Source organism: Puma concolor, chromosome A3 (assembly GCF_028749965.1).
Source record: "Puma concolor isolate L17-30 chromosome A3, mPumCon1.1.hap2, whole genome shotgun sequence".
Taxonomy (NCBI): domain Eukaryota; kingdom Metazoa; phylum Chordata; class Mammalia; order Carnivora; family Felidae; genus Puma; species Puma concolor.
Genome location: NC_141669.1, coordinates 2,115,831 through 2,131,434, shown reverse-complemented (window position 1 = coordinate 2,131,434; position 15,604 = coordinate 2,115,831). Strand labels below are relative to the sequence as shown.

General features: G+C 58.1%; 1 protein-coding gene across 2 annotated transcripts in view; it reads left to right on the top strand.

Annotated features, from left to right (window-relative positions):
* Window positions 1-15,604, top strand: part of EIPR1 (EARP complex and GARP complex interacting protein 1) — a 122,210-nt gene that overhangs the window by 86,033 nt on the left and 20,573 nt on the right. For both annotated transcript variants that reach the window (XM_086699923.1, XM_086699922.1), the window contains one exon: window positions 356-512. In XM_086699923.1, the coding sequence (XP_086556049.1) occupies window positions 356-512 (157 nt within the window). The remainder of the gene's footprint in view (window positions 1-355; window positions 513-15,604) is intronic.

Sequence of the window (15,604 nt, the reverse complement as noted above, 5' to 3'; positions counted from 1 at the left end):
AGCGGCCCTCACGGGGTGTCTGTCGCACGCCCACCCCTGCGTTTTGCTCCCTGTCGTGAAGAACCGTTGAGGAAGCACAGAAGGAAATCGATTTGGAGGAAAATCAAATTTTCTTCTGAAGCAGAGTGGTGGTTTTAAAACAGGGAGGCAGGGGTTAGGCGGCTGCTGGCGGGGAGACTGCCTGTCCCGCTTGCTGACTCTGGGTGTGTGCCCCCCGCCCTGCTTGCTCCCTGCACTTCAGATGTTCGAGAGGGCAGGCGCGCTATGCCTCGGCGTCTGTGTGGATGGCGGTGCGCCGTCTGGGCCGCGGCCGCGAACCGAGCTCTGTTGACATGACCCTCTGTTTATTCCTCAGCCTCAGACAGCAAGGTCCTGACGTGTGCGGCCGTATGGAGGATGCCGAAGGAATTGGAGCCCGGCAGCCACGAGTCCCCTGATGACTCATCGAGCCCCGCGCACACCCTGGAGCTGCTCTGTCACCTTGACGACACGGCCCACGGCAGCGTGGCCTGGTAGGGTTCCGCCTGTCTCATACGCCCGGGACAAGCCTGCAGTAGACAGCGTGCGGCCGCAGACTCCCGTGGTAGGGGCCGCGGCGCACGCTCGGGACTCTGCTCTCTTGTGAGAAGACGGTGTGAATGGCTTTCTGTCTGTCTCTCTCGTTTCCTGGTCCTTGTTCTCCAGAGCGGACACGTTCACGGAAACCCTACCACAAACATCGTGAAGGAGCCTGTGTGCAGGCCTCCTTTCGTCGAGACCAGTGTGGCCAGGCCCCTGCCGGGAGGGTGGCGGAGGCGGGCGCCGCAGAGGTCTTCAGCGTTCTGTCGCTCTTTCGCTTCTAAATACGGTCTTATTCAGCGGTCCTAAGCATCAATTAATTGTGTCTTTAGGTTGAAGGCTCACAGTTCCTTCTTTTGTGGCCTGAATGAGGATATGCCGTGTGCCCACCTCGCTGCACCCCTGAGCCGCCACGCCTTTACCCTTGCCTTCGTTCCCCTGCGTGTCGTGTGTGGGGCCCGGGGGTGGAGACGCGCCCGGTTCATCCGGGTTGCCTGGCCTGTCGCTGCCCGAGTTTTGTGATGGAGGCGCAGCCGCACCCGCCAGTTCCCCAGGGGAGCCTCCACCGAGTGCTGTGAAATCCTGAAGCCTCCGCAAATGCAGAAGGCCATGCTTTCTAGAAGGGGCTGAGAGAGCGAAACGTTGTTACCAGTGTTTACCGTTACGGTGGTGATTGCCGTTTTCCTTAATACAGTAACGCTTCCGTGTGTGTGCACACGCGTGTGCACATGTGAGAAAGAGCCGTATCCTCTGTACACCCAATGCTGTTTTAGTTCAATCTACCGATTAAGTACATTTAATCCAACACATCTTTATTAAGCACCTGCTGCATGCACTTGCCGGGCCCCAGGGATGCCAGGTGGGGGGGGGGGGGGGGGCGGGGAACCCGGCCCCAAGCAGACACGCGTGATCTCTCAGGGGAGACTCATGGTGTGCACATGTAGGTGACCCAGGGCAGGCCGCAGCATGTGTTGAGATCATTGTGAACCGTGTCCCGTGGGCCCCCCGGGGAAAGAGGAATTAATGTTTACTGCTAGGATTGAAGAGGGATTTACGTGGGAGCTGACACGTGGAGCTGGGACTGATCCAGTCTCGCTCGGCATCAGCGGGAACAGGGAGCAGACCTGCCCGTCGGCGCCCCCTGCGGGTCTGGAGGCCTCTGTGCTCCCGTGCGGGAGGTGTGGTCTTGTGGGTGCCAGGCCGACGCCACATCCACAGTCAGTTCTCCGTATGGAGCTGGCAGACCCCCCACCCCCCCACCCCCGCAGGAAGCAGAGCCGCACAGGAGCCCCGCGGCTCCCACGAGGGGTCACCGGAGTGCGGAGTGAGCCTGGCAGCGGGGGCACGCCTGGAGTTCACTTTTCGTTCAGTGCTACAGTTGCTGCAGACACAGGCTCGCGTGTGCATGCGAGTGTGAGTGCACGTAGGCATGTGCGTGAGTGTTGGGGGCGGGGCACGTAAGACGCGGTGCAGACCAGCAGCGACTGCGGGGAATTTGGTGTGTGCAGAGGGCGTCTGTGCCTTTGGCTAGTGCACACATGGGCCGAGCTCAGGGGAGTTGAGGGAGGGGCTGCTGGTCTGCGTCCCCAAAATGTTCTGGCAAAAGTGGTCACACCAGTCTGCGTGTGCTGCCGGGAGGTGAAGGTCAGGGAAATGTTAAGTCTGGGTCACACCCATGATCACATTTCTGTCATCACAGCCCCTGTGAGCACAGCCCATTATCACGCCCCGTTATCACACCCCTGTGAGCACACCTTGTGAGCACACCCTGTGAGCATACCCTGTATGAACACACCCCCTTATCACAGCCCTGTGAGCGCACCTCATTATCACACCCCCTGTGAGCACACCTCGCGGTCATACCCCCTATGATTGCACCCCTGTGAAAGGGGAACTTGTTAGGAAATAATTGTTGGCATTTAAATACACGCAGATGAACTGTCTTCCTTAAATCCCCTTTGGAAGTCCGCTCTCCTGAATCTGCGGCCCTTGTTCACAGTGTCTCTTGAATTCCTTTCGTTCTCCGCTGTATCACTTTGTGTTTGCCGACTTTTTCCCTGAGGTAGCTGTGATCCACCTGCCTTGCAGGAACAGCACAGATGGATCCCGTGTGCCGTCGCCCATCTCCCCCAGTGGTGCCGTTGCCTTCCTACTGTGCACTGCCGCCGTTGGGAGCTGGGGGTGTACCTTCAGTCCTCTGCCATTTCACCACGTGTGTCTATTTGTGCAGCCATCCCAGGGCCAGGATACAGGACCGGGATCGCTCCTGCTAGCTGTTTGTGGCCATAGCCCACTCCTCCCCATGCCGCATCCTTAATCCCCGGCAGGCAGGAGTCTGTGCTCTGTCCTATAGACTCGTCACGTTGAGAATATTCTATGAATGGGATCATCCACTCTGGAAGCTTCGATAGTGGCTTTGTGCGCTCACCGTGATTCCCTGGAGGCTCATCCTGGTTGTCACATGTGTCCATCGGTGGCTCTATCCCTTTATTCTAAAGAGGGGTCTGAGGGAAGATGGGGCACAGCTTGTGTGACCACTCTCACCTATTGAGAGACAGAGGCCACCAGGCCACCACTCACCTATTGAGGGACAGCTGGGCCTCCCCTGGGTTTTGGACATCATGGATGCAGCTACTGTGAGCATGCACGTACAGGTGTTCTCACATCTGTGGGTTTTCCTCCCTCTCAACTGAATGCCCTGGAGTGCAGTTCCCGGGGCATCTGGTGGTTGAGTGTTTTGATTTGTGCAAACTGCCCCAGCCTTCTCAAGTGGCTGTGCATCTGACGTTCCCACCAGTGATGTGTGGGGACCCAGTCTTTGCATCCTCGCTGGCCTTTGGGGTTGTTACGCGTGTTTGTTTTTTTGTTTTGTTTTGTTTTGTTTTTTTTTTAAACTATCTTCAGTGATGTCTTAGCAGACAGGGAATTTGCCTTTTGGAAATTTAAGTGTGGTGCATGTGTGAAGGTGGAGGGTGCTGTGTGTGGAGTTAAACACGAGGCAACTGCTAATTTTGTTTGTTTGCTTTTTGGTTTGTAAATTGAGGCCGAGAGCAGTTCTGGGAGAGGGGCTCCCAGCCAGGTCCTGAGGGTCGGCCCTGCTGCTGGCTGAAAAGGAGCATCCTGGAAAACCACGCAATTCCCAGTCTGCCCGGGTCGTTGCTGTGCCTCACATGTTCTGGCACAGGCTTCTGTCCTCAGGGCCTCTCGATGTCTGTTTGCCGTGGAGCAGCTGGGCCCCAGTGTAGATGGCCCCACATCACTTTGGCCCTCCAGCACGCAGGGGGTGGGCAGTGCCTGCAGGCTGACCCTCCACTAGAGATTCACCAGTGTGTCTGGTTCGAGAGTGAAATAGGTGCTCCCGAGCTCTCAACCATGGAGGGAGACAAGGCGCTGCCCTAAGGCTGCGTAGGTTTGCTGGAAAGTCACCCGCTTCTCAGTCACAAGTGAAGATTGCTGAAAAGGAGGAAATGCTTCAGCTGTTACAGTGGCTTGATGGCAGGATCTCTGGAAACGCGCCACCCCCCCATGTCTGTTAGGACACACAGTACAAATAAGGCAGCAATCCCTTCCCTTCCTGATTTTCTCAGATCCACACTGTGGGGACCAAGTTGACCTTAGAGGGACTACCTCGTAGCTTCTGTTCTTGATTAATGAGCCATCGGCTTCTTGGTTCAGTATAACCTCTTCGGAGAGGGCCTTCTTAACCATTCTGTCTAAAATAATCACTGTTCTGCCCCCACCCACGTCTTCCTGACCTTGCACCCAGTTTTATCCTGTGTAATAGCAGTCACCATGCCTGACGTTGCTGTGTGTGTTCATGCTCCTGTGACCCAGGGCAGGCGCCTTGGCAGGGGGCAGGTGCGTCCTCAGCACCAAGGACAGCGCCCGGCCGCCGCTCCTGCTGTGTTGTGTGAGGGGAGAAGTGGTGGGTCCTCAGCACCAAGGACAGCGCCCGGCCACCGCTCATGCTGTGTTGTGTGAAGGGAGAAGTGACTGTGACCAGGCCCTTCTGAGGTTTGCAGGCACCGCCCTCTGTATTTCCCACGTGACCCTGTAAAGTGGGGACCATTGCAGAGGCGGTAACTGTCTTCCGGGTGCTAAGGAGAAAGCATCCAGCCGTTTTTACTCGGTGGGGTGATCGGGCTTCAGAGCCAGGCAGTCTGACCCCAGAATGACACCAGTGTCCCAGGATTGCCTCCCTGCTGAGTGAACGAGCAGCAGGAGCCACTTGTGGTCGTCACGCTGTGATTTGGAAGTTGTTTCCTTTGCTGGGAGTAGAAATACATCCTCATCAGAATAAGTTCTGAGAATGTTCACACATCTTCCTGCTGGTCCCTTATGGACGACAAGTGTAAATATATTGTGCTTTCCAGGGGAATTACTCATTTTGAGATAAAGCCACCTTTTTTTTTTGGCATACTCCTCCCCCCCCCCCCCCCCCCCCCACGTACTCCCGGTTTGCTCCTGTGGTCAGTGTGTGGTGACCGTGGATCAGTGTGTGCTGAGCGTGTGGTGAGCGTGGAAGATGTGGCCTTCTGATCTGTTGGTATGTCACGCTGTCCCTCTGGGTGTGTGCCTCCTTCTGGGGTGGTTGTGAGGGGTCTCTGGTGAGCTGTCCAGCTCTGTGTTCATTAGATGCTGGTGTCTCACACTTACTCAGTGGCACATACCTATGTCTCATGAATCAGACAATAGCTCATGACCCTCTTCCACTCTGCCTGTCACCCTGGAGGGAGTGGGACTGGGCAGCCTCACCTGGGACCAGGCCGCAGTGACATCCCTCACATGATGGCCCCAGGATGAGCTCATTCGGCTCACTGCCGGCCGCCTGCAGGGCGGTTGGATGCTTTTACCAAACTGATGTTTTCACCGTCTACAGGGCATCTGGCCCCAGCGCATTTCAGGCTGTGTGTGTCAGATGCCTTGTGTTGTTCTGGGATGGGAAGGGACCTACACAGCTCAGTGAAGTTAAATAAGAGCCCCCTTACTGTGTTAAATGAGGTAGGAGAGCTGAGCCCGGGGGCATGCATGTCATTGGCCCCTTTTCCACTTTCCAGGGGTAGGTAAGGGTGGGCTCTTCACGGCACCCCCTCTTACAGGGTGGTTTTTCCACGAAGGTGGGGCTTCTCCGTGAGTCAGCGATGAGACCGGCAGCTCAGGGCGTCCGTCATTGTCCGCAGTGTGGACTGTGGGGGTCGGTACTGGAGTGAGTGCAGACCCACTGTGGCCCCCTGTCCTATCACACCAGCGTCACTGGGGGCCTGGTGGAGTGTCAGGGGAAAGGAGGCAGCGATTTGCTGAGAGGGCTGCTCCCGGGTGCGGGCCTGCTGGGGCGCCATGAGCACATGCTCGCCGTGTGCCCGCTGTGTGCCTGCCCTGTGGCATCATCACTGTTGGCTCAGGGCCGATGAGTCACACAGGTAATTCTGTGCTTCTCCACCTCCTTCTGATCACGAAGAACCCCCCCCCCCCCACACACCCGCCACTCTCCCTGCTGCTGGCGAGTGGAAGCCAGTGTAAGAATTAGCGGCTCCGGTCTGTTCTGGGCCCCGTCTCCCAAGTGGTGCATCAGGGGGAGTCTACTGCCGCCTGGGGTCACGGACAATGAAAATCTCCTTTGAAGGAGAAGTTGCTAAACTGAGTAACCAGAGGCTTTCCAGGGTTGGCTGGGAAGTGAATGACAGTCACTGCAGCCGCTCACTGCCACCCCCAGACCCTGATGGGCTTGGGGGAGGGAGCATTGCTGTCACTCATTTGCCACAGGGATGGGGTGGCTGGCCCACAGCCACTTCCTGAGCTAGCTCTCTCCGGGGGGAGCAGATCTCCTGAGTGCAGGCGGAGGTGGGGGGAGGAACAGACCTCCTGGGCACAGGAGGATATGGGGGGAGCCAACCTCCTGGGTGCAGGGGGAGGCGGGCGGAGCAGACCTCCCGGGTGCAGGGGGAGGCGGGGGGGGGAGCAGACCTCCTGGGTGCAGGGGGAGGCAGGGGGAGCAGACCTCCTGAGTGCAGGGGGAGGTGGGAGCAGACCTCCCGGGTGCAGGGGGAGGCGGGGGGAGCAGACCTCCCGGGTGCAGGGGGAGGTGGGGGGAGCAGACCTCCTGGGTGCAGGGGGAGGTGGGGGGAGCAGACCTTCTGGGTGCAGGGGGAGGTGGGCGGAGCCAGCCTCCTGGGCGCAGGGGGAGGCGGAGGGGGGAGCAGACCTCCTGGGTGCAGGGGGAGGCAGGGGGAGCAGACCTCCTGAGTGCAGGGGGAGGTGGGAGCAGACCTCCCGGGTGCAGGGGGAGGCGGGGGGGGGGGAGCAGACCTCCCGGGTGCAGGGGGAGGCAGGGGGAGCAGACCTCCTGGGTGCAGGGGGAGGTGGGGGGAGCAGACCTCCTGGGTGCAGGGGGAGGCAGGGGGAGCAGACCTCCTGGGTGCAGGGGGAGACGGGGGGGAGCAGACCTCCCGGGGGCAGGGGGAGGTGGGGGGAGCCAACCTCCTGGGCGTAGGGGGAGGCGGGGGGGGGGAACAGACCTCCTGGGTGCAGGGGGAGGCAGGGGGAGCAGACCTCCTGGGTGCAGGGGGAGGTGGGGGGAGCAGACCTCCTGGGTGCAGGGGGAGGCAGGGGGAGCAGACCTCCCGGGTGCAGGGGGAGACGGGGGGGAGCAGACCTCCCGGGGGCAGGGGGAGGTGGGGGGAGCCAACCTCCTGGGCGTAGGGGGAGGCGGGGGGGAACAGACCTCCTGGGTGCAGGGGGAGGCAGGGGGAGCAGACCTCCTGGGTGCAGGGGGAGGTGGGGGGAGCAGACCTCCTGGGTGCAGGGGGAGGCAGGGGGAGCAGACCTCCTGGGTGCAGGGGGAGACGGGGGGGAGCAGACCTCCCGGGGGCAGGGGGAGGTGGGGGGAGCCAACCTCCTGGGCGTAGGGGGAGGCGGGGGGGGAACAGACCTCCTGGGTGCAGGGGGAGGCAGGGGGAGCAGACCTCCTGGGTGCAGGGGGAGGTGGGGGGAGCAGACCTCCTGGGTGCAGGGGGAGGCAGGGGGAGCAGACCTCCCAAGTGCAGGGGGAGGCGGGGGGAGCAGACCTCCCGGGTGCAGGGGGAGGCAGGGGGAGGTGGGGGTCGCCATGGCACTGGAATGCCAAGTGGGCTGAGCAGGTACGGACGTGCCCGGGAAGGTGGGCGTGTGCGCTCTCATTAAAGGAGGGCAGTGGGTGTGAGCCACTTCCTGAGGTACTTTGGCCAGAAGAGAAAGGATTCGGCCTCATCTCTCTTTTCGTGTTTCTTTAATCGTAGTTTGTGATACAACCGTGGAAGAAATGCAAATTCAGAGGTATCCGCGACACCTTACAGAAGCCGTCTCTGAGGCTAAGTAGGAACGTGTGTTTGAAATTGAGAGATCTTATGACACGGCTTTGCGGTCAACAGCGATGGAGAATTCCCGGTGACTGTGACGATACCGTCACTGAAGGTTCATCGGATTTTAGGAGGCTTGTGTTAGTGCCTTTTGGGTTTATGTGACCTAGGTGTGCTGAGGTGTGAGTGCTCCCCTGGTCACTGGCTCGCTTCTAACGTCCATTAGCTTTTAAAGAGGACCAGAATGGGGCCACACCCTTACTTTGTGCAGGTGTCCTAGGACAACAGACAGACGCCTTCCTGTCTCAGGTTTGTTGAGTTCCCCGCACGCGGAGAACGGCTGACGCAGACTCCCTTGCCCTCATCATGCCAGCAAGACCACGTGTTAGGGCGGCCGTGGCAGCAGTATCGGACCACAGCGTGCCGATACAGCTCACACTAGGCGGTCCTAGCACCGACGTCTGAAGGCCGCGCACACAGTGTGTTTACGTGCATGACCCGAGAAATTCATGTCGTTTCTAAGATTTCAGTTCACGTTTCCCTGAAAACTGTGGATCAGAGTGTGTTTCGTTGAACTCTCGTGTGACCCGACCAGTGTCTCCCAGAACGGGTCGGCTGACCCAGTGGATGCCAGTGTGTCCAAGGCACTAGTTTAGAAGAACGTAGCTTTTAGTTCTATTTGTGATGATTTCAACGTGAGCTTTAAATACGAAAGTTTCGAGCCTGAACTAACTCCGTGGGTGAGAATGTTTAAACATTTTCTCACTGTTTGAGAAATGGGGTGGGGGAGAGGAAAGAAAAGTAGAACAAAAAGCGGAGGAAGAACCTGAACCACTATTTGGAATTTGGGTAGATGGTTTTATTTCAAAACGTGCTTTTATTCACAAGTCCGCTTTGAACTTACTGAGAAGACCCAGGGGCACAGGAGGGTTGTTGCACCTGCCCCAGGGAGGGAGCAGTGTCCCCGTGCCGTCCGGCGTGCACCCCTGTCCGAGCCCCAGGGGCACCGGCCACCGTGGGCCAGTGTCGGGGTATCCTTGGAGGAGCAGAGCTGTGACCTCTGGGTGTCAGGTGGGCCTTCGGTTCTGGCGATGGTCCGTCACGTGGAGGATGGACCGAGTCCTGGCTGTGCCTCGCGACTCTCTCTGGGGCAGAAGGACGGGACGGTGGCAACCTGGCGTAGAAGCCATGCTCAGGCGGGGCCAGGCAGCGTGCCCATCAGCCGTGTCCACCCTTAGGAGGAGCCCGTGGACCTCAGGCATTCCCATCAGGGGAGGCTTCTCGGGGGTGCCGGTCTGGTGATTAGTGCCCGTGTTTTCCTATGTCCACACTCAGGAAACGGGCGCCTGTCTGTTGCTGGGTCCTTGGTGTCAGAGTGCTGACCGGGGCTGTGAATGCTGACGTCAGCCTCCACAAAAGAGACAAACATCCGAGGAAGATGCCATACCCCTCACGCCCGGCCTGTGGCTCTTCTGCTCTGGCTCTGACCGGAAGTGTAGTTATTACCTGATGGCACTCGGAGTCTGTCCAGGGTGCCTGGGCCATGCCGGGACGCCAGCCTGCCCCTGGAAGAATCTCCGTGGCTCAGCCGTCGGGAGCCCACACGTCCACAAAACTGGTCGAAGCGTGCCTCTCGACTTACGGTGTCCTTCCCTTAATCCGTGCGGTGCCCCTGCAGAGCCCGTGTGTTCGGTTCCGTATGTTCCACCGGGAGGACATTAACTGGATTGCCAGCTCTCTGTGTTTGAAGGAGATGTATAACCTGGGGAACTAATTTATTGGATTTTAAAAGGGTTTTTCGAAATTCTGCTTGTAACCAATGACTTGGCAGATATGTTTCCTTCTTTTCAGTAAAGTAAGAACCCTGATGGGTTGTATAATGCGGCGGGAACCACATTGGTCACACGGCTGTCCCTTGTGCATTAGAGTCCGCCTGTGTTCCAGCCGCGTGAGGCTGCGGCCTTGTGGGCATCCAGCCTTTCATGGACTTCCCACCCCCGGTGGCTGCAGAGAGGAGGTAAGGTGTGCAAATGCTGTGGACTTAAATTATTAAATTTGCGTTGAGGCTGTTTTAAGAATTTCTGGTGTCCTTTCCGCTGCCCTCACCCTGGGTGCCGGCATCCAGAGTGTGAATCATTCATTTTGGAATCCCTTATCTGAAGCACAGAGGCATGTATTTTGTTTGATCAGCATGAAATCTGCCAAATTAGAACCATCATTCCTGCCATTATGGTCCTCGTTAACTGCCTCCAAGAAGTCTAGATTTTTTATTTGGGTTTATTTACAGAAACAGCCCTTTTCTCGTATTTTCCTCTCCATGATTATGACGGGATATTGCACACTTACATTAGGTATATGCGACTTTGTTCTCCACTTGTTAATGTAATTTTATGTCTTCTCAAATTCACTGGCAGAGTGTGATAAAGCAGAAAAATGGATGATTTTTATGAACAGAGAAATAAACCTCTTCGTTTGGAGCAGCAAGTATGGCAGAAATTCTAGGTTATTTTCTTATGTTTATAGCGTTAGTTTCATGGTGATGATCCACGATAAAATAGAATCTCTCTTCTCACTGCACTTTGCATACTCCGGTTATCCCAAGGTGTCTGTTACTGGGCACAAACACCAATGATTTTAGGGGTTGCTACCTAGAAACCAACAGCGGATATTTCTGACGCCTCGCCCAGGATGGGTGGTGACGGGAGAGGCAGGAGCGGGCCCCGCGGCAGCGTGACCGCAGGTGCTGCGGAGCACCTGTTTACCGCAGGTTCGAGGAAACGCCTGGAAAGGCCCACTCTTGGGAAGGGTCCAGTCGCTGATCCTCCCCGCTCGGTGGCACGTGGCCCCGCAGAGGCGTGGAGAGACGCGGTCGTCACTGGAGCCGTAGGACGAGGGGCTTCCGGTGGGGAGCGCGGGGTGTGGTGCCCAGGCGCCAGGCGCGGTGGAGGGGGCGGAGCAGCCCCGTGCAGCTGGCGGCAGCTCTGGGCGCGTGGTCGCCCGCTTCGCGGCCAAGAAGGTGAACCTGGGCTTTCTGTTTTTACTTGGAGATCCGCCAGTGCTATTTCTTGTTTGACGGGAGCGTGTATTTCCTCCCTTTCTGTGTGTGTGTGTGTGGGGGGGGGGGGGTTGTTTTTTCTTACAGTTTTTAACAGTGAGCTGTGCCCCTGCCCTGTGCTGCTGGGACGGGAAGGTGCGCATCCTGAACCGAGCCCACAGCTTGTTTCTCAGGCAGTTCCCCCTCGCTCCGGGGTGGGAAGTGAGGGTGTGGCGATCTGTCGTCCCACCTCGGTCCCCGTCCTGTCCTCTCAGGGCACGAGCACACTCACCCTTCCTGCCTCCCCTGACCTCCTGGGGACTCCCCAGGCCTGGGGCCGCCCCCGACAGTGAAGTGTGGGGCTTTCCTTCCCATGCACGCCACACCGTTGGTGGCTTTCTCCTTAATCTAGGCCTTTTCCAGGAGAGCTAGCCAACTGTTGGTGACAGAGCCCATGGAAGTTTCTAAAGAACCTGTTTTCTCCTTCCTGGTTTTGCTTCAGGAATCTCTGGGTCTCCAATCTCTGTGGCGAGATTAACTCTTGCATCCATCGCGTAAAAGGCAGATGGGTTCCCTTTCTTTCTGATGCCGTGTAATTCAGAGATTACAAATTTAAATCCTCTCAGGAATGAATGGCACATATTCAGAGGCATACCTTGGTTCCGTCCTGTAGCTTATTCAGTCACCTCTCCCAAGGAGGCGTTTCCTCTGTGAGGAGCAAAAGTCTTAGTGTGGGTGTGTCTTCCTCGGAAGGCTGAGGCTCTTCTCCCACGTGTATTCTGTGTTAATGCTCCAAGTACAGGCCTTAGCTCCAGCTTAGCTGGCGTGTGTGCACATGTACGTGAGGTGTGTGGGGTGTGCGTGTGTGTGTGGGCTGTGTGCGTGTGTGGGGGGTGTGCGTGTGTGTAGGGAATGTGGGGTGTGTGTGCACGTGACAGTAACTCAGGGAACTCCAGAATGTTCTCAGATGCCAGGGGGAAAATCTGATGCCTGGCTGACTTTTGCACCGACGGTCACCAGAGGAAGCGCAGGTGCCACGGAAAGTGATGTTGGGGACTCGGGACCAAAGCCACTGGGCACGAAGTGGGCGGGACAGTGACACGTGATGGGGCTCTGGCGCCTTTCAGAATAGGTCAGGATTCGAGTTTCCGGCCTCCCTGAGGCTTTGTTTTCTTAAATCCTGGTGGCATTCTCTTGGTGTGTGTAAGGGGGGTAATTTCACTACCGCAGGCCAAGTTGGAAGGTGGGGTTAGGGTTTTTCGACAGGAGGCTGTCGGCGTCTGGGGTGGGCCGGTCTTGGCTGTTGAAGGCTGTTTGCGGGCCACGGCCGCGTCCCCCCAGCCTCTGAGGACCGGGCCCTCCACACTGGCACTCCCTATGCAGCCAACGCCCGACTGCATCCGACAGTGTCGAGCTCAGGGAGCGCCGACTTTGTGCGGGCTGTGCTCAATACCGACTCGCCTGTCTTCCCGAACCCGGGACCCGGGACGTTGGCGCACCGCTGTTAGCCCCCGGACAGATGAGGATCTAAAGCCCAGAGCGATTAGAAGTCGCAGGCATGCATACAACGGAATTTGGGTGGCCTTTGGGAAGAATTCCGTTTCCTTGACGTGGAAACTTACCCAAGACACGTTTAAAGTAAAGCCGCACGCAGCAGAGTGAGGTCACCAGCGTGTCTGCGGATGTGACTGTGGTCGTATTACCCGCGTCAGCACGTGTATTGGCAGAGACCTGGACGCTTGTCCCCTGTCGTGGGGGTTCTCTCCACTGGGGGGCAACACAAGAGGCTTGCACTTCTGTCAAGTTTAAACACTCTTAACGAGCACATATGCCTTGAAACTAGGATATAAAATATGGCAGCTTCAAACAGGATCTTGGGGAGGCCGGGGCTATGGCTTCATGTGTTTTATTCAGGGGAGAGCTCCTTCTTTGCCCACATAGGGCCACTTATTACTGAGCTTGTTAGTCACCAGTGTATGTACTGCTGCAGCTTAGGTAGCAGGGAGCGTGAGGCAGGTGCCGGCAGGACGCGTGCAGTAGCCAGAAGGGAGGCAGGCAGCTACCGGCAGACTCCTGGACTCCGCTGGCATCGAAGCAGACCCCAGTATAAAAGGCCAGTGACTTGGGGCCCTTTCTTACGGGCCCCAGCGCTGCCCCACAGAGGGAGAGGGATGCAGCCCAGTGCCAGCAGGGCACGGGGACGGGTCGTGTCGGCCAGGCTGCGTGTTCGCCGCACGGGCAGAAAAGGTCCAAGGGATATGCCGCGTATGCTTCAAAGGAAACCTACCCCAAATGCTTGCGGTGATAGAAAAGACCAAGGTTAGCGGTCCGAAGCAGCAGTCTCCAAAGTTCGGTGTCAGAAGGAGATAGTTTTACGTCACAACCCTCCCGTCTCCCCCAGCACACACCGTGAAAGCAGGCGAGTGTGAGCAGGGGGGCTGGCTGTGGCACGAGGAGGCCCGTGCCTGGCCACCTGAAGGACTGCGTGTGGGGACGAGGATTCTGGAGCAGACGTCGTGGGCAGAACGGCCTTGGTGGAGGCTGCAGGTGGATCTCGTGCTGTGTCGTCCTGTCTCGTCACGTGCACGGCGGACTGTGCTACTGGGCCATGTGAGACCGCCAGCGGGGCCTGGAGCCTTCACCACTGCGGCGCGGCTCTTCTCAGGGGGAGTCCCCCGGTGGTTGGACGTGGGCTGGTTGGACAGACGGCTCAAACCCCGAGCCTGACAACCTTCTGCGTCCCACGGCATGTGACGGGTGCCCCAGATGTCGTTGGTTCTGCTCTGCTCGTGCCGCCCTCCTGTTCTCAATGGGGCCCCAGCTGAAAGTGGTGTTCCTGTAAGAACAAGACCTCGACAGGTGTCTGTATTTTGGCGATGGGAAAGCACACACAGGCCCAGAGAGGGACTAAACTTGGGCTGTTGGTGGGCCACGTTCTCAGCTGACGGGGCAGTTAGTGGGAAAGTAGGAGCCAGACAGACGGCGTTTCCAGGCAGGAGCTGGACGATCGTGAAGCCGAGGGCGAACTCGGTCAGATTTGTGCAAAGCGAGAAGTCAGACATTAAAAATAAGATTCAAAAGCTTTATCGCTTTTTTATGTAGAATTTGAGAATGATACATGTAAGCAAATGACTCCCAAGGTTTTGCTCGCAGGAGAATTGTAACTCTGGAGATGGATGGAGAAGGGCGGGGGTGCCGTGGATATCGTGCGTGTGGCGTCTAGGGTGGCGTGGACGTGCAGGTAGAGGTGCCCGTGGGGGCTCAGTCTTGGCTTGCTGGGCAGGAACCCCCCCCCTGCAGTTCAGCGCCCGGAGAGGGGGGGAGGGGCGGGCGGGGCGGACAGGGAAGTGCGGGCACCGATCTCATCCCGCACTTGGCCCGCGGGGTGTGCAGTGGCCCGCGGGAGAGTTGGGGAGCCAGCAAGACTGCCTCTTGATGAAGTGCCTTCGAGACTAAGTAGCCAAGCCTCTTGCATGGGTTCCAAGGTGGACCGATCCTCACTGCGTGTGCTTGATAAATAGGCTCTTCGCCCAGCTTTATCTTTCACGGGTTAAAGTGCGCTGGACACATGCCGAGAGGGGGCGTAATTAATTCTTCATTCACGATTTCCCTCAGCACCTCTTTGTTAAGCGCCTCTCCTGTGCGGGTCAGACTCTGTGCTAGGTGCTTGGCATGCAGCAGTGGGCGAGTCTGGGCTTGTGCTGAATTTGTAGTCTGGCCGGGAAGCCAGCCACGAATGACCAGGGGCCGCCGCTGACCCAGGACAAGGGCAGGCCGCGTGGCCTCCAGGGGTCAGGCCCGGTGGACTTGGTGTTTCAGCCAAGCCCCTTCTGCCTTCCAGAAGCCCGTCTCTCTTGGTCCTGATCTGCAAACAGATTTTTTTATTGAACTGACCTGTTCTTTCCAGGTTCAGACCTGGTCCTTGAGGAGGGATGGCCGTCCGCACGCAGCCTCAGGTCTCTGGAATCGATAGGATCCCTGTGTTCCTGTGTTCAGGTTCTGGTGAATCTTCTCTCCGGTCCCTTCCTCACTTTGCCTTGACATTTACCTCTGCTGAGACACGGGGGCATCGCAGAGCCATGACTTTTTAGGGACTCGCCTGTTACTCCTCTGAAGACGTATAACCACCTGTACGTGCTTTTCGACAGGCTTAGCGGGCCTCTCCCGGGCACTCGGTTTCCTAGATCCGCCAAGAATAAGTCTTACCCGGTCTCTCCAATGGCTGATTGTGGTAGCGCTCGGGACTTAGTTGCCACACAGTCTTCTCTGCAGTTTGGACTCGATCCTCCAGCAAATGGGTATGAATGCGCCTTGCTGAACAGGAAGAACTAGGAAATGAGTCTTCACCCCTTCTCTCCCCTCCCTCTCCTCTCCTCTCTTCCCTCCCTCCTCCCCTTCCTCTTCCCTCCTCCCTCCTCCCCTCCCCTTTCCCTTCCCCTCCTCCCCCTCCCCTCCCCCTCCCCCTCCAACCCCTTCCCTCCCCCTCCCTTCCCCCTCCTCCCCCTCCTCCTCCCTTGTCCCCTTCCCCCTCCTCCCCTCCTCCCTCCTCCCTCCTCCCTTCCCTCTCCCCTCTCCCCTCCTCCTCCTCCTCTCCTCCTCCCCCTCCTCCCCTTCCCCTCCTCCCCTCCCCCTCCTCTCCCTCCTCTCCCCCTCCCTCTCCCCTTCCCCTCCTCCCCCT